This window comes from Coturnix japonica, chromosome 1 (genome assembly GCF_001577835.2).
Source record: "Coturnix japonica isolate 7356 chromosome 1, Coturnix japonica 2.1, whole genome shotgun sequence".
NCBI lineage: Eukaryota > Metazoa > Chordata > Aves > Galliformes > Phasianidae > Coturnix > Coturnix japonica.
This window is the reverse complement of record NC_029516.1, coordinates 67,136,535-67,155,571: the sequence shown is the minus strand read 5'-3', so window position 1 is coordinate 67,155,571 and position 19,037 is coordinate 67,136,535. Positions and strand designations below refer to the sequence as shown.

The 19,037-nt window shown below is 39.2% G+C and overlaps 1 protein-coding gene across 1 annotated transcript; it reads right to left on the bottom strand.

The window, feature by feature from the left end:
• Window positions 1-5,373: 5,373 nt before the first annotated feature.
• FGF23 (fibroblast growth factor 23) lies at window positions 5,374-9,730 on the bottom strand. Its single transcript, XM_015871292.2, has 3 exons — window positions 9,386-9,730; window positions 7,116-7,219; window positions 5,374-6,614 (listed from the first exon to the last, which is right to left on the bottom strand). Exons 1-3 carry the CDS (start codon window positions 9,606-9,608, stop codon window positions 6,177-6,179), a joined length of 765 nt encoding a protein of 254 aa, XP_015726778.1. The 5' UTR covers window positions 9,609-9,730; the 3' UTR covers window positions 5,374-6,176.
• Between the last annotated feature and the right edge of the window lie 9,307 nt (window positions 9,731-19,037).

The window sequence follows — 19,037 nt, the reverse complement described above, 5'->3', positions numbered from 1 at the left end:
TTCGCATTATAAGTTATGGGGAAGTCATCTGCTTCTGTGTCTGAAAACTTGTCCATAGAAAAGAAAGTAGATCGCCTGATGTGTAAATATGGATACTAGTAACACATCATCAAGGATTTGTCTTTTAATTTGCAGGGAGTTAATTAATGTGAAGGACTGGATTCTCTTAGAATTGTATCAGCAAGTTGAAATTGGAGGATTTCCGCATTGGCTGACCTTACTGCTGGTTGCTCAACTACTTTCTTTTTATTTATTTACAGATACAGAGGAAAACCTCTTCCTTATGGCTCCTCTTTTCCAGTATGAGGTAGTTCACGAATGTACAAGGATATCTGGGGAAGTTTTATATGTAAAGGTTTTTACAGCATTGTAGGATCCTGGAAAACATTAAGATTTCCCAATTACATAAAGCAAGCTTTAGTCAAATGACTTAATGTAAGCAGTCTTTGTTCAAAACAAAGATGTTCTTGAGTATTTCTTTGTTAATAAAAATTTCTGAATTTGGATAGTCACAATAAAATGTTTAGAACATGAATAATTTTTTTTCAGAAAGCCAGCCAACTAGAAACGTCCTCAGTAAACCAGCTGTTACTGACATGTTGTGTGATGATGTATGGTTGAAATTAAAAAGGGCCTATTTCATCAAAATAACAGAAATTACAACATTAGCATAAGGAATTACTCATGTTAGAAGCATCTAAAGGTTTTTGGTTGTTTTTTTCATAAATAATTACTGATTTCTTCACATACTGAAGGAAATTCACAGGAATATTATATCATTTACAGGAAAGCTGGGAAGGAACTTTTTATAAGGGCATGTAGCAACAGGACAAGAGGAAATGTTTTTAAATTGAAAGGGGATAGATTTAAACTTTATATTAGGAAGAAATTCTTTACTGTGATGGTGGTGACACACTGGACCAAGCTGCCCAGTGGGGTTGTGAATGGCCTGTCCCTGGAAGTATTCAAGGCCAGGCTGGATGCCAGGCTTTGAGCAACCTGGTCTAGAGGAGATATCCCTGCCTGTAGCAGGTGGGTTGGAACTACATGATCTTAAATGTCCCTTCCAACCCAAACCGTCCTAGATTTTGTGATGTAAATTGTATTAAATAAAGGGTAGGTATTGCCCTGGGATGGAGTTTCTTTCTTCATAGTGTCTGATATGATACTTTAGGAAAAACAAACAAACAAAAAAAAACCAACAATGTTGATAACACACCATTGTTTCTAATTGTTGCTGAGATGTGCTACACAGAGCCAAGGAGGTTTCAGTTTTTCAGCTTTTCATGCTGTCTTGCCAGCTAGGGAGATGAGGGGGTAAAAGAAGCTGGGAGGGGACAGAACCAGAACAGTTGATTGATCAGAGATATTACATTCCATATGAATCATGTAACAAAAAAGTAAAACTAAGGGGCGTGCACTGCTGTATGAGTAGCATGGGCAGCCAGAGGAGGTTTAGATTTTCCTGTAGGACAGTCTAACAATGAGTGGCAGAGAGAGTAAGAAGCAGCACTCCCTGTTAAAGAATTCCTTTGCATCTTTCTTCTAAGTCCCGTTAAATATTAGAAGTCTGCTCTAAGGTCTCCCCAGAGCCTTCTCTTCTCTTGGCTAAATAAGCCTTTCTCATGCCCTTGAGCCTTTCTCATGCCCTAAGCTGGACATTATTCATATTGCTGCTCAAGTATCATTCTTTAATGTCAGTATTTACAGACACTTCTAGCAAAACGTCACTTGATTTTTTGTTTATACATCCTAGAATTTGTCTGGCTCAGAGATAGGGGTGAAGGTTTTAGTTGTTTTTGTTTGCTTGTTTAGCTTTATTTCATTTTGCGATATCTGCTCTTAGAAAAGTGCAGGAACAAACAGTCTTGATTTCTTTGATTGCCCTGTGCCAGTATCAGCCTTGATTTTGTCTGGTTGCTGTGCTAATCACAGAATCACATAATTGCAGAAGTTGGAAGGAATCTCTAGAGATCAGCAAGTCTGTTCCCCCTGCTAGAACGGGTTACCAACAACAGATTACTCAGGTGGATTGTCCATGTCAGTCTTTCATATCTCCAGAGACACTGATATGGAGCTTCCTGTGTTCCAGTTTCTGTCTGTTGCCCCTTGTTCAACTGTTATCCTTGTCACCAAAGATTCCACCCCCATCATCTTGACTCCTGTGCTTTATGTGTTTGTAGATGGAGATACGATCTCCTCTCAGCCTTAAGGCTGAAGAGACCCAAGTCTCTCAGCTTTTCCTCATACAGGAGATGCTTCAGGCCCTTAATCACTTCTACTGCCCTCTGCTGCTGGATTCTTTCTATAAGATTCCTGTCTTTTGAACTGGAGAGTCCAAAATTGGACACATTATACCAGATACAGCCTCACCAGGACAGAACAGAGGAGGAAGATCACTTCCCTCGACCTGCTAGCCACACTCCTTTTAATACACCCAGAATACCAATAGGCACCTATTTCATTCTCCATGACCTTTCATAGATTAGATAGAGAGTTGTTCAAAAGTCGTTTCTGCCAGCTCCTTCAGCTGTCATGACTGTATCCTGCTGGGGTCCATGAATATGTGTGTTGAGTTTACCTAGATGATATCTAACAAAGTTTTCCTCAATCAAGGGGAAGTCTTCCTTTCACCAGATATTCTCTCCAGTCTTCATGGTCTGGGATTTTCAAAGGTCAGTCTTAAAAGAAAAAGGGCATTCAGTAGCTCTGCCTACTCAGTGTTCTGTTACTAGGGCACCTACCTCATTCAGCAGTGGACTCACATTTTCCCTAGTCTTCCTTTTGCTACTGACATACTTAAAGAAGCCTTTCTTGTTGTCCTTGACCTCCCTCACCAGATTTAATTCCAAGTGGGCCTTAGCCTTCCTTGTTGCATCCCTGCATGCCCTGAAAACATTTCTGTACTCATCCCAAGTGGCTAGACCCCTTGCCCACATTTCCTAAATGTTCTTATTCCATTTGATATTTCTGCATGAGCTCCTTGCTAATCCATGTGTGTGTCCTTCCAGCCTTGCCTAATTTCTTACTCTTAGGGATGCACCAATCTTGAGCTTGGAAGAAGTGGTTCTTGAATGTCAACCAGCTCTCTTGAGCCCCCCTACATTGTACCACTCTAATCCACAGGATACTTCCAAGCTGGTCATTGAAGAGGTCAGACTTTCTGTGTTAACAACACATCCCTAGTCTGTTCCCTCACTACCAGTGTCGAGAAGTTGTCATCTACACATTCCTGGCATCTCCAAGTCTGTTTCTTCTATGCCGCATGATTACTCTGCATCATGCTGCTTCTTATTTCCCTGTGCATAGCTTGAGTGTGCTATCTGGTAGTTCTCTGGTGCTGTTTTGTTGAAGAAGCAGATCCCAGTAGATAGGACAATCCCTTCAATTGTCAGACCTACTTTAGGCTTTGTTTTTGTGTTTAGACCTATTAAGGCTTTGTTTTTTTCATCATGTTTCACCCAGTTTTCATAGGTGTGCTGCATGGAACAGACAGGAATTCTCAATTTTTAACACTGAGAATCACAGAGGATCATTGGACACACATTTTCAGGTACAAGTAGTACTGTTTGTTCAAGCAAATTCATGCAAGGAACAGTGGGCCCAAATGAACAACACAAAACACGCCATTTCTAGAGAAGGAAGTATTTATTGGCATTATATTTTAATAGTCAATATAGTAGTCACCACAACTCATTGTTATAAATATTTATAAATATTCTGTGGGACTTAAGACCCACTCAAATAAATAAATAAATATTGCAGTGTTTCAAAAGTTATGCTTTCTAACTAGCTGGTGATGGCCAGCATCTCCATGGAAAATAAAAATTCTTCTGACACTTTCGATAAAGCACAATTTACTGTTCATTCACTCAACGCATAAGGATTAAATCTCTGAGGAACACTTCTCGCCTTCTTCTAGTGCACTGGTATAGAGATAGTATAGAATTTTAACCTTACAGATTTTTATCATCAAAGCTTAATATGGACTGAGACAGAACTTTTCATGATTCAGACTTCAGTAGGTCTGCTGACTCTGAGTCCTAGAGAAATTTAAGCTTGTGTAATTGCAGTAGAAAGTTCTTAAGGAGAGAAAGCCAGCAATGGTAAAGGAATTAAGTAACATTATTAAACTAGAACATAAAATCATGTCTTCCCACTGTACAGGCAACAAGGTAAAAATTCTTGTAGTATTTTGAATAAGCAAGAAAACACATAGCTATCCCCCTGACCTGCAGTTCTCCAATCCATCACAATAACCTCATTCGTTTAAAAACTAATTATAGACATGATGAGAATAAATAATCTGTGAGACATAACACTTGGTCCAATCCTAGTCCTGTATGAATTAAGAACTGCACTATCTGACAAAACCTTTGTAGCAGCAGAATCAGGCAGTGTGGTTATTCTAATGTAACAGTTTGCAGGTTGCAGATGAACAGATACTTTACATGTATATATTTGTATATATATGTGTGAATTATTTAAAATGCTGTTGGCAGGACAGACCCTGCAGTGAATCTTGAGCAATTTCCATGAAAACAACACACTTGGCCTTTTGATATTGTAACACTATTCCAACTCCAGTGGCTTCAGTGAGTTACTTCACTTAAATTCTAGGAAGAGGAAGACTAGAATCTAAGCTGACATCTTATGTGCTACTTCTATGAAAAAGGTTGGATGAAACATATCATTTTCAGATTGGTGTCACGCTGTTAAACATGCTAAGTGAATAAAATGGAAGAATCTGCACCTTGAAAGAAAGTGCACACACATCAAAAACACAGAGATATATCTGCTATGCTGGAATTTTCTTCATCTGTTGATTTCTAATGCTATTGACTTCTGCTGGAGTATATCAAGAATATTTTCAGAATCACACTTATTTAAAGTTCCCGGAATATATGACTACAAGCTGATGAAATAAAGGAGAAGTGCTAAATATGTATACAATATTCAGAATTCTCTAAGTAGCTCCAGTAAAATCGATGAAGCTATACTGAATTTAACCACTTTTCACCTAAATTACTATGAAAATCTCAACTCTGCAATTATCTTAGCTAAAGATCAGTAAGCTTCGAATGTATACATGGAGGCTACATTTTGGTAACTAACTTATGTTATGTTATAACATGACATATGTCAATCTAGATGTCTAGGTTTTGTCAACATTTAGAAATCTGATAACATTAAAGTCGTTTCACTCTTACAGACATAAAGCATCTGTCATCTGCTTAGAATTAAACAAAAGCTTTGATGTCAAACCTAGACGCTCCTTTTCTAAATAGATGCATAAATTTTTATGCGTTAGATGTGTCTGCATTAACCATTAATAATTTGCCCATGAGGCATAAATTTGGGGGGATTTTTTTTTCCTAGAGAATTCAGCACTGTGCAAAATAAACTAACATTTTGGCATACTACTGATCCTGGTACTTCTCTCTGGGAATTATATTTCCATATTGTGTTGCTATAATTAAGTGAATAGAGAGATATGACAGAGGACTTGAGAGAATGGTGAGACTCAACTTCTCTTTTTTTCCAAACCTCAGCTTGGGTTCAATAGGTGTCAGAAATGACTGTCGACACCATTTGGTCCCTGTCAGCTACTCCAGTTTACATTGTGCACTGGTTGTTTTTTTCATACCAGAGTTGTCATTTCTTGACTCCTATGGGCACAAAAAGATACTGAAGCTCCAATCTCAATGCCTAAAAATATATATAATAAGTTTTAAATGATGATATAACACACTGTTGGTAAGTTAGTCTTGCTGTGCTTGCACGTGAGCTAGTAAGAAGATTCTCTGCCCCTGCTGGCGTTTCAAATCCTCCAGGGCTCATGTCTTCCCCCAGATACATCAGTAACACAAAATTAGTTCATCATTACATTCAAGTGAATTCTGTTTTCCTTATGCATACTAAAGGTATTTCAGACTGTAAAATATTCTGTTTATATTATTCTTTTTGAAAATGGACCTTCTTTCCAGTAGAGCAGAGTGCAACACCCTTTTTCAGTAAACTGTCATGCATAAGGACAAAATTTGAAAGAAAATTGGTTTTTGTCAATGTTCTTCAGGTTTCTAGCAGCCACCTTGAGGGTTAGAAATCAGGTTGAGTGTTTTAGGCACTTCTGTCTATTATATTCATCTGCGTCATCAATTTGCAAGTGGTTGCCGTCATCTTGTAATGTAGAAGCGAGGACTAGCATACCTCCTGGCATCCATCATAGCGTGTGGGTCATCTGGGTTGACTACATCATTCTGATTGACTCTCACGGGTTCTCTGGGCACATGGGAAAAGTCCATTTGCAGCTGCAGCAGAGAATCTAATGCAGAGACCTTTCTCTGTGGGATCAGGATCTGGTGAGGATCCATTGGATCGACATCTGCACTTCTAGTGTTTCTGTGGGGTTCAGGTGTGTTGAATCGAAACAAAGGGATTTCATTTCTCCTGGACAAAAACTGGGAGTACGGTGGTGGATTCATACCAGGGAAGAAAACTTGCTTAGTTCTGCCCAAGCTAACCAGAAAATTGTGTTTGGGAGATTGGTACACATCATATCCATTTTCCAGTGTCCTTTGGTTGAACACACAGTCCTCTTGGCTGAAATAATGCTTAGGGAAGGGAAAGAAAATAAAAAAAAAGACAAACGTCAACAAAGGGATTTGGTGGAGTACAAGCACCTGTTAAAGACAAAAAGACAGATGAGACATTGCAGAAGGTGTTTTCTGATCTTCCAGGTCTGCAACTCAGACAACTCATGTTAATCCAGTACGAATGTCTGAATTTTCAACAGGAGTGTTATTGAGCCAACACTAGTTTCAGCAGAGGGCTGCATTGCTTGAACTACTGTGAATGTATACTGTAGCAAGTCTGCAAGATCTCACTGGATCTCTTTCTGCTTTCATATATTCCAGCAGGAACTCAGATGAACTCTTTATCAGGTCTACAATTCAGTGCAATCAAAGAGGAGAAAAAGTTTAACCTAAGCAGCAGGTTATCAGCTTGCCAAAATCTGCATCCTACTGCTGTACTTATACAGATTTGCTCTATGTGAGGAAATGGATCATATATAGCAGACTGTGCCTGTCTTTTACCTGTTAAAGGTAACTTACCGATCCAAAAATGTCTCCTTTCATGTCCATGCATAGGTAGCGTCCACTCTTCACACCTGTGATTATCACAGAGCCAGCACCCTCAGACTTGATCATTAAGGCACCTTTTTGAGAAAGCAAAGATGTCAAATCCAGAATCCCATTTGACACCACACTCTTGCCTTGCTGGTCCACATGCTGATTTGAACCCATCTTCTATGTCAGCTGGGACTATTGAGCTCCTTAGATCAGGTACGATGTGGCTTTGTTTGATCCTTGGAAAGTTCCTACAGTGGAGATGCCACTACATCTCTTGATCTGATCTTGATCTTTGTCTGAACCCTTGTTCCAGTGCTGCACTAACATTCCAAAGAAATTTTTTTTCTAACATCCCAATTGAAGCCTCAAATTCCACTCTGGGCCAGTTTTTCCTTTGTTCTGTCTCTGGCCATGACCAGAGGGAGTCTGACTGCCTCATCTTTATGACTGCCTGTAGTGACTGCCCCATGGTATTCACTTTAAACTACTTTTTACCACATTAAATAAACTTAGTTCCCTCAACATTTTCCAAAATTGTTTATGTTCATGTTCAAGGCCACTGACTATCCTGAAAACTCCCTGCTAGACCAGTTCCAATTTCTCCACGTCCATCTGAAACAGAGTTTTTTTACATAATAATGTAAAAAGACCAGGTTCATTGGTGCTAAGTAAAGGCTGAAAAGTAATTTCCCTTGACCTGCTGACCACAGTACATGGCTTGCCATCTTCTTAAACTGAGTGTGTGCCCTCTGTAACCCTTAGTTCCTGCCCAGAAGGGCTGCACACATCCAGCCTCCTCCCAGCCTGCACAGCACTTTGGACTTTCTATTTACCTGGAATCTCACTGCTAGTGGTGACCTGGCAGAAATTCAGTCACCTTCCCTTTCATGACCCCACTGACTGATTTCAACCCCTCCTACTCAATCCTTCCAAATATATGTGGATTTTTTTCATTACAGATATGGGCAAAACATGGATTTTTACTGGCTGTTTTCTCTTTTGCTTCTCTCTGGTTATAGCCCAGCATGCCAAAAAACAAATTTTATAAAACCCATAGATGTATGGGAAAAATAACATTAAGACAGAACATACATTCCTATAAGTGTTTCATCAGTAATTCCTTAAAAGAGAAATACGGGAACTTGGTTATTTTTTCTCTTTGATAAATTAAACTTCTAAAATTGTCTTTTGTTCCTTATATTATTTTGCACAAGTATTACAAGATGTGCTTATTAAATATAGTTGTGTGGATGAAGGGCATGTTATGCAGTAGTAATAAAAATGACTTTATGATGCATAGCTACTTGTGATTTGAGTGCTGTTAAAAGAGAAGCAATTTTGGAATCCTATCTAAGAATGATTTGTCCTAAAAAAAAAAAAAGACAACCAAACCAAACCAAACTACACTTTCTTTCTTTTTCTTTTCTTTTTTTTTTTTTTTTTTAAACTAATGAATTTGTTCAGGCAGGCATCCAGCAAAGAATACCTGCATTTTCCATGAAAATAAACTACAATGGAACCTTTGAGTTACAAAAGGGAATAATTACCTCTGATGGACTCAGAAGGCTTAGCACTTCTTAACTACAATCTGGACTTTCACAGTTTCCCCCCATTTTATCAACTGTTGCACACTCAGTTACCCACATTCCATGCACAACTAAGTTTCTGCCATGCATCTGCATTAAAAACACATAACTAAAGTTTCTCTTATAAACCAATCTTCAATAAAGAGTGGTTTTGATACATTTGGAAGAAAATGACCTAATTTTAGTAGATCGAATATCTCCACCCCAAAATATGTTATGACCATAATCTGGTTTCCACAACTGCTGTGGTGATTTTTCTCAGTGCAATGCTATCATTGCAGTGGAAATGTAATCACTAATAAAAAATTCCACAAGAAACCATGGGTAAAATCATAAAATGAAGGATAATTCAGGTAATTTTTGCTTGCAGAGCATCACAGGAACCACACAACTTTAGTCATCTTAGACAAAGATAACTACCTGTTATATACCCCTTGTACCCCTTATGTATATACCTCTTCCCCACCTGTTATATTTCTTTAAAGCAAAGTATTTGTTAAACAAAATGAGTATTAGAATTGTGTATGTTTTTGATCCCATAGCTCTGCTCCTCTCTTTGTATGCCTGGCAAGATGATGGAATTTTGTATAGGTATAGAAAAAGCAAAAGTCTTGATCCCCCTCCCCTACTCCCATGAAGACAGAGGGTCCATAATAAGCTACTTACTGTAAATGGTTTGGTGAGGAACACCACTGATGTGTCCATCAGCATTGATTTGGAGATGGAAGCTGTTCCTCTCTGTAGAAGTGTACAAGTGCATCAGCTGATCTCCATTCCCCCAGCTGGGATTCAGTAGTGGAGAGGAGTTAGGGAAGGCAACTGCAGCCTTCAGTATACACAGCACAAGCAGCGCATACTCCAGGCAGCTGCAGGGACTGGTGTGTGTCATGGTTCTCAGCTCTTAGTGGCTGTTCCGTATCTGAAACTTGATACTCCTTTGCGCTTTTCACTTTCCCTTGTTTGTCTGTGTCTGCAGCAAGAATCCTCAGATAAGTTCCCTTCTTTGCAGGGCTTTATGAAGAGCAGGATAAGTGACATCACACAGGAAAACAAAACAAAACAAAACAAAAAAACTTGTCCACATCCTTGATTTTTGTCAAAGCAACATTTTAAGTTTTCCAAAACCTCAAGGGAAGGAAAGCACGTAGGATCTCTGGGCAAGGTGTAGGGGGAAGAAATATAAGGTTTCTAAAGACAGCTCACCAAAGCTAATCATATGTTCAAATGTTATCGACAAACTTGTGACATCTTAAAGTTTCCTGTGCCTCTACTGTTAAATCCAGAAAGAGCAATCCACTGTAATTTCTGTGAAGAGAAAGGAATGACCCATTAAATTTATTGTGTTTTTTTTCCCCTCAGATTTAGATTTCTACCTCCTCTCTTCATTTCTAAACTACATTCTGATTAGTTGAAAACAGCAAATTAAAACCAAAAACACAAGTTAAAAAAAAAAAATCACAGATCCATCATAATCTGAGATTAAATTGTTCTGGGTCTGTTCCTTCATTATGGTGTGACTTTAGCAGTGAGTTTGGCGGATTGATGTCTGTGTCACCTCATTTAAGCAAGTGAAACTTGATGTGCACACACCTCACTCCAACTAAGCTCTTCTTTTTATTGCTCCTCTTTGAATCACTTAAATAATTTGGAGTTGACCAAACAGCTGAAGATCAGCTGCAGAATACTTAGAATCTGAAGTTTGTTCCCTCATTGCATGTTTGGTTAGTGGTCTTTTAGAGAGCCACATAGGTTAGCATGGCTAGAAGATCTAGGATCTGAATCAAAAGTAAAATCACTCATAATGGCACATTTCTATTGATTCAGGTATAGCAAACAAGCTTGGGATGTGAGTAAATTGAAAAGAAATAAGTGTAAAGTGATGTTAAAATGGTTTCAAGATACTATATCTGCTTTTTCGTTTGTCCTGTCAATGTACAACAGTTCATCAGCAACTTTTTTGATTAAGAAACATATATTGTTCTGCTTATTGTATAGAAGTACTGTACTAAGGGGATGCTGGCTATACAGATTAAGCAGCAGTGATAGGAATACTTGTGACAATAGGCTGTATTTAGCTGTTGGCTTGTTTGTTTCAGAAATGAATACAGAATGAAAAGAGCACAAAGCAATAACTGAATCACTTCTTAAGAAGACGCCTGGAGATTTTAAGCATAACAGTCCTAGATTCACTGCTTTCAGGCAGAGAAGTTAGTAAGTTACAGGATTTAGTTAGACACTGTGAAATTCTTAGTCCCATCAACAGCTGTGGAGCAGTGCCATCAGCACAGAATACAGCTTGATAAAACTACCATAGTAGATCTGATTATTTTTTAAGTTTAAAATTAGTAGAACTCTGCCAAATTCTTCTATCACACCTGTGTAAATCTAGAAACTTGCACCTGTGTAAATGGAAGCATTTATTAGCCAAAGTGTATAAGGGTCAAGCTGAGCGGGCAGACAAAACTGTCTTTACTCTGAGGCAATCAAGGCTACAGATATTTCAATGGTTATAGTGTCTGAAATGTTTTTTCCATCTTAATTTAAAAGCTATCTAAGAAGAAAAAGAAGCTTTTTTCTTTTCTTTCTCTTTTCTTTTCTTTTCTTTTTTTCTTTTCTTTTCTTTTCTTTCTTTCTTTTCTTTTTTTCTTTTCTTTTCTTTTCTTTCTTTTCTTTTCTTTTCTTTTCTTTTCTTTTTCCCTTTTTAAGTGTATCTATTTAGTGTTAAAGTTATTCACTTTTTGTTTGGGGGGGGGAGGAGGAGGGTGGAGGGGTCTGGTATTCAAACATAAGTATTTATATTATTATTTTTTTTTTCTTTTTCTCTGTTTCATTTGACTGCTGTAGAAATGTGGATATAAATACCTCAGAAGCAGTTATAAAGGTTTCCACAAGAGGCACGTTTTTTAATTAATATTATTTGTGAATGCAGTTTTTCTCATTCAATATTTCATATGCATGATAAAGCCCTTCTGTGCTTATTACTATGCAATGTTCTGAACTCTCTCTGAGGTCTCAGCTGCATAGAAAGAGTTCTCTGGTGAAAAAAAATATTCAGGTCATTTCATAGTGTGTGTCAGTTTTGAGAACCTATTTCTCTTTTGTTTGTTTGTTTGTTTGTTTGTTTGTTTTGTTGATATCTCAAAGAAGTGAAAAGTACTTTCATGTGCTTAAATTGTTATGCATTCTCAGAAGATTCTCACTTTAACAGCGAAATTCCAGACTGTTGATTATAAGCTGCTGGGCTAAAACAAATATATTGAACACTCTGCTGGGAAATGAATGGCAATATAGATTTTACTTTTCCACAGACATTCTTGTTTCAGAGTGCTGAAACATGAAAATAGGGTAGTCCCTCCTCTGAGGAACCCAGACTTTTAAATGGATGGGAAGTAAAGTGGGTGCTCTGAAAATAGCACTGGGAGCACATCTGGAAGCTTGAAGTGGAGAAGGCAGGGCTGGACTATGCCTTAGTTACTAAAACATCCTCTACCGTGAGGATGGCCATGTTTTGCTGTGCTTTCCAATTCCACCTGTAGGGATACCTGACAGCCCTGGAAACAGCCTGCAAAGGTGTCTGGGTAATGCTGACAACCTGAGGTACCCATCCATTGTGGATGCTGGGTATCACTAAGATAAAGCAAGAAAATTCTCCCTTCAGAGACAGCTTGAAAGAAAGGGATAAGTAAGACAGGCTTCAGCTTTCAGGTTGAAATGTATTTGAGAAAACTGTTGGTGCTCAGAATTTTACTTGATCCCATTCTCCTTCCCTCTTTGTCTCACTGGCATTCAGCTGGACCAAGTGACTCAGCTGTGACACCTGAAGTCATGCATGTCACTCATCCACTGTGTACTGGAAGTACATGAGGATACATGAGGAGATGGGCAGAGCACACTGAATAGTTGTAGATGGACAGCCTAGATTTCTGTGCTGAATAAAGCAAATATGCAGTGGAAGGTTTTGTAATTGGATTGAATACGATCTTTTAACTGCAAATTGTTCTCAAAACCAAAAGTAAAAGGAACTGAGTTAAGGTCACAGGAGCAACCTAAGCTCTGATTTTATCCTTGTTTAACTGCTTTGATTCTTCTTTTAAAAATCAAAATATATGGTAAGAGTAAAACCTTGATCTCAGCTAATATGTCACCCTTTGTTCAGGTGCTAGCAAAGTAAATCATTTCCATTATTCATTTCAGTCAACTGCAGATGACTTCCAGGGAAAAGGCAAGCTTTTGATAACAAACTGAAGTTTCTACAAGTGATTTTCTCTCAGTTTTTTTGCAGACATCTTGTGAGTTTTTTATTCATAAACTCAATATAAAGGGATTGGCTTTCAGAGCTCACCTATCATTAAAAATGCATGTTCCCTTACAGTGCCAGACTGCTTTCATCATGTAGGAGCACCTGTAGCATGATTGCTTAATAGAACATATTGACCTGTATTTAAACAGGCATGTGTCTTGTCTTTTGCAGAACTCTGTGTTATCTAGGGGCAGAGAGATCTTCACCATCAGCCAGCCTGTCTTCTCTGCTAGGTTCTACTTGGTACATGTGTGTGAGTATAGTGGAAGAATTATCCCTTTGGTTTCAAAATATTTAGGATGGCCTCAGAAAGCCTCTTCTCTCTGTTATTTCAAAGAATGCAAAAGAGTTTGGGAGGACAGATATGAAACTACCTCTGCTTTTAACACTTTTATTTGCATTGCATCACTTCAAAGAGTGAGAGAAATCAGACCTTCTTCCTCCCCCTCCTAATCCTTAAAATCACTGTAATAATTGGCTCTGGGACAATCACATCTTTAGCACTAGAAATACAAAGGTGGAGTGCCCCTCTACTAGTTTTTCTAAAGAAAATGACACACTAAGTCAATGCTACGTGCAGTGGATGTGTGCATGTGTGTGCATGGGCTTTTGCCACAGACTTTACCCGGTGCTGTTAAACACATCCTGAATGACCTTACTTGGATGTCCCATTCTTATCAACTGCCCACGACTAAAGCAAACATCGTGGCTATCTTCAGCTACGTGAAACAAATGAAGTAAGCACAGCCCACTGGATATTGGACTGCAGCACGTACTATCAGTTTCTGCAGTATACTTGCCAAATATATTGTCTTGCGTCTTCCACACTTTTCTCCTTACTTTTTCTTTATGTAACAGATATTTTAGAAATGCATTTCCAAACCGCATCTAGTTTCAGAAGTACTAAGTCAAGTATATCTGCAATGCTTGAGAAGCTTCTTTGATGCTTCTCTCTGCATGGTGCAGAATATAAGGTTTTCTTGACAAATGCCTGTTTTTCCCTCTTTGTTCTTTTATTTCCTGTTAGACAGAAGATTGGTATAAACTTTCAGCTCTGGTGTGCAATTCCCAAAGGGAGGTAGATTTTTACCATTGATTTTAGAGATTATGGGCTTTCAAAATGTAATGCAATATAGATAGGTAAAAGCAGAAAGCCCAGATATTTCCATTATATTCTGAGGACAAACAGATAAGAAATCTGACTTCCCTGCTTGAAAACATCCCAGATGGACATTTGTGATGTTGTTTGTGCTGTTCTACTCCAACTGACTGAAATGAAAGGCCTCATTCCTCCTCCATCTAAAATCACTGGCAGAGCTCCCAGTCAAAGCAGAAACATTCCCTAAAGGGCTGTGTTTTCTGAACAGCAAGTGTTTCTGTTATTTCAGTGTCTGAGTTTTCTTAGGTACTGTGGAATACAGAATGACCACAATGCACAGTGAGAGCTGTTGAAACCATCCGTTTCCAAAGAGATGCTTCCATTTATTGAAATGGATTTTCCCAAGCTGTGGTATCTATTCATTTGGGGATGAGAAGACCCTTCCACATATGGGAACCTGCTTCTGAAGTTCAAGTCAGGACTCAGATACAACCAACCTCATAGATTAGTGAATATCCTTGATGGTAAGTAGATGAAGGGATGGATTTAGTTTAGAGTAAGAGAAATGAAAAAAAGTTGGTGAGGATTTGGGGGGTGGGCCCCAGCACAAGAGTGTGTGAGAGGCAAGTGTTCAAAGTGAGCAGTAGTAGTTTGGGGGGAGTTCATCCTGGAAGAGAGCAAATTTCCTGTTTGGCTGCAGGACATGCTCTTTGTACATGAGTGAACTCTGAAGTAATCTGCTTGAAGGACACAGGTGGCTGTACTATATGTCCTTTCCCAGTGTCTTGTGACAGTAAGCTCTGGTTATCTGTGGCTTGAAATACATATGTATGCATATATATTTAAATACATATTTAGATTTCTCAGCATGCAACTTAAAAGGTACCTTAACAGTGAAAGACTTTCAAGTTAATTCTGTTCTTAGACAGAAACTAGTATTAGTTCTCAGGCGTTTTTAGTTCTCAAAACTAGAGAGCCAAGCCAGTCTGAGCTTTCACATGGAGATATCTGCATTCTTTCACTGCATGTTCTTTGATGGTTGCTTTGGTACTCATATTCCAGTCTGAATACTTTGATTCATTTCAGTCCTCTACAGAATAAAATGCACATGCCCAGTAGCAAGAACCTGTACCATCAGTCCATCCCTTCTTTCACTGCATGCTCCTTTTATCGCTGTTAGTTCCTATTTTCTCTTGAAATGCTCTTAAGTTTCTCAGTCTAACCTGAGAAAGCTTGTGCAGTCCAAAAGTCCCCTCTAAAGCTGGAATTTAGTCTTTTCATGTGAGAAGCACACTAGCAAGTTTCAGCAAGCTGCAGGACTGGTGCAGGCAGCTCAGTGGAGCTCAGCTGCAGGGAGAGAGACACAGTGTGACACTGGATATGTGTGCAAAAATAAGTGTTGCAATTGGTTTAAATTTTATTTGTTTGTTTATTTCCCCCCTGTAGGATAACTATGATAGCCTCTCTTTCATCTGTGGGGCTGGGGAGCACAGCAACCTTTAATGGGCTCCTCTGGGTTACTCAGTAGTTTAAAGGCTGTTCGTGAAGTATTTTGCCCCCAGGAGAACTGTTGACTTTCACTTCAGTTTTTCTTAGTACTGGAAACAGGATCAGTACGAACAGAAATGTGCCATTGGAGAATCCTCGCTTTCCTGTGCCACTTCTCAGACTTGCTGGTTGGTTCGAATGGTCTGTTCTAACACCTATTTGCAGTGTACTATTTCTGTACTGAAAATATATACTAAAATCCAGTGAGATAATCATCAGTCATTTAGGGTAAAATACACTACAGTCACAAACTGCAAAAATTTTAGTTGGAAAGAAATTAAAAATTCTTCCCACAAGAGTGATAAAGCTACAGCAAGATCCTGAGTGATCTGATCCATCTTGGGAATTGACACTATTGTAATCATGGGTCGCACTAGAACTTCCAGGGGCCCCTTTCCACCTATATTTTTCAGTGTTTCTATGACACTGGTTAAAGAAATTGATGCCACTGTGTTTACTGATGGTTTCAAATAAAATATTGGAATAATCTTCCATAGTTAGAAAGAAAAAGAGTATAGATAATAAACTGTGCTCTAATATAGCTTTAAACTTACTTTGTCTGGTTCACAGATTTCACTCAGTTGATTTTATGGTATGGAAAAAGAAATAGAAATATTTCATCCAAAGAAATTAAGAACAAAAATACAAAGAGGAAGGAAGGAAGCACTGAAGCCATCAAAAGACAAAATATGCAGACAGTCTCATCATTAGCCAAGAGCCTTAGTGCTGTGCAGCAGTGATGACACAGAACGTGAATGATATGGTTAAAATAGAATTGCTGAATTTGTTGCTCTTTAGCAGTTTAGATTTATTTTTAGTGGAATTTCTTTGAAACTAAAACTTGGTTTAAGAAATATTTACTGTGGAAATTTTAAATAATTTCTGAATCTGAAAACCTGAGTAGTAATTGATGAAGGCCATGACTGAAGCAAGCATTATCCAATACTTCTAATGCAAGGAAAGTAGAAAGGCTTCACAAATTACTGCAAGACTAATATACAGTTCTGGACTCTTTCAAAGCAGCATGAAGCTCCAGCTTCGTAAGCAGCAGGACAAGATAAATAGCAGTATATAATATTTTTTTTCTGCTGGGAAAAAAATGGATATTAATGGCACATGTGCAAGGAATGATTAGGTTGGATGGAGACATGGAAAATAGGTCTCTTGAATGCTACCCTTAAAATTCAGATTTTAATTCACACAATGGCTTTTCAAACATATTTGCACCTCTTTGCAACTACTGTATCTCTTTGTGTTGACTTCTCACCCTGTCTGTTGCTGGTGAGAAGGATCTTGTGTGACACACAGTGCCCTGGACACAGAGGTTCATCAGCTGCTGGGACACTGATCCTGCACCTGGCCCCTGGTGATCTTTGGCCATTTTCACAGCTGGCACAGGTTGGTGTCATGCCAGGGGTGGTTGGGAAATGCATTCTGTTTCAAGGAATAAAAGTAGGCTGATTTCTATCATCTTTATTGAAGTTTTAGACTCATCAAACTGCTCAGTTTTCTTAAAACAAAGATTTGCTGGCTGACATGTCTTTTAAACTTAGAAATGCAACTGTAGGTTTTTTAGAATATATATATAATATATATATTCTTTACTGTTATCCATTCCTTCACCCTAATCTATAATTTTACATGTCAGAGGCTACCACCTTTGGCAAATGAGAAAGAAGAACTGGCTGTGACAGTTATGGAGAAAGGCTGAGATACTAAATGAGATTTTTTTGTGTTGGTCTTCATTGGCAGACAGCATTCTTGTATTTTGTGTGTCCCTGAAGGTCACATTCCTGAGCTTCTAGGTGGGAACTAGGGGCATAAATCCAATTCCATTGTAAGGGCAGAGCAAGTCCAAGACCACCTCATGAGACTGAATGTGTATAAGTCTATGGGATCAGATGACACACATCTCAGGGTCCTAAAGAAGATGGCTGACATGGCTGCTGAGCTAGTCTGCATCATATTTGTGACTACTGGGCTCAATCTCCAGGGACTGGAAAAAAGGAAATGTCACTCCCATTTACAAGAAAGGGAGGAAGGAGGACCCAGGGAACTACAGGCTGGTGAGCCTCACCTCTGCCTGGGAAGATTATGGAACAGATCCTCCTAGAAGACATATTAAGGCACATGAAGGATTAGCATCTGAGACAGCCAGCATGGCTTTACCAAGCAAAGGTTATACCTGACCAATCTGGTGGCCTTCTATGATGGAGTGATGACACTGATAGACAAAGGGAAAGCAACTGATTTCATTTACATGGACTTGTTCAAGGCTTTTTACGGGGTCCTCCACTACATTCTTATCTCTAAAGTGGAGAGCTACGGATTTGAGGGGTAGACTATTCAGTGGATAAGGGATTGGTTGGGAGGCTGTAGACAGGATTGTGTTGAATGGCACAACATCTAGAACATCCAGGTGGAGGTCACTAATGAGTCATGTCCCCCATATTTCTGTCATGGGACCATTTCTCTTCATCAGTGTCTGGAGTGCACCCTCAGCAAGTCTGCTGATGACACCAAGCTGAGTGGTGCAGTTGATATGTTAGGAAGATGTGAAACCATCCAGAGGGACCTCAACAAACTCAAAAGGTGGGCCCATGTGAGCCTAATGAGATTCAATATAGTTGTAAGGGTGGGCTAATATAAAGATGTTAACAAAGATGATGGTAGATATTCAAAGGTTATTAGCAAAGGAAAACTCACCAATGTCAACGCCTTGACCAGAAAGCTGAGGCAGTCTCCACTGGAGAGCAATCTCCAAGAGATGCTGCCTCAGTGGGGGTCAGCCCTTAAATGAGGTCATAGAGGAGGTGGGGTCGAGCTCCACCCCTTCTGGGAGCACAGCTAAATTACTCTCACCTGTGCTCCCACAGCTGACCCAACACTTGCTTCAGCTGATTAATCAGAGGTTCAAGCTGTGATTTCCCATACAATAGTAAAGTGCAAGGTTTTGCACGTGGGTTGGAGTAGCCCCAGAAATGTATACAGACTGTGAGAAGAACCTGAATTTGAGACAGCAGTGTGTTCTTCCAGCTTGGAATGCCAATGCTATCCTGGGCTCCATCAGAAGAGGGGTGGCTAAGAGGGACAGGGAGGTGATTGTCCCTCTCTACTCTGCCCTCATGAGGCCCATCTGTAGTACTGCATCCAGGTCTGGGGCCCCTAATACAGAAAAGACATGGAGTTGTTGGAGATGGTCCAGAGGAGGGCCACAAAGTTGATCAGAGGGATGGAGAAGCTCTCCTACAAAGACAGGCTGACGGAGCTGTGTTTGTTCAGCCTGGAGAATGGAAGGTTGCAAGGAAGTCTCCTTGCAGTATTTTACTCCTACTAGTATTCAAAAGGGGATTAAAACAGGAGGAGAAACA

Bases quoted from the DNA above. Each gene is read 5' to 3' on its own strand.
- FGF23 (XM_015871292.2), bottom strand. From the start codon at position 9,608: ATGACACACACCAGTCCCTGCAGCTGCCTGGAGTATGCGCTGCTTGTG. The intron at 7,220-9,385 runs GTAAGTAGCTTA...TTTCTCAAAAAG, and splicing joins TCCTCACCAAACCATTTACA to GTGCCTTAATGATCAAGTCT. The intron at 6,615-7,115 runs GTAAGTTACCTT...CCCTTCCCTAAG, and splicing joins AAGGAGACATTTTTGGATCG to CATTATTTCAGCCAAGAGGA.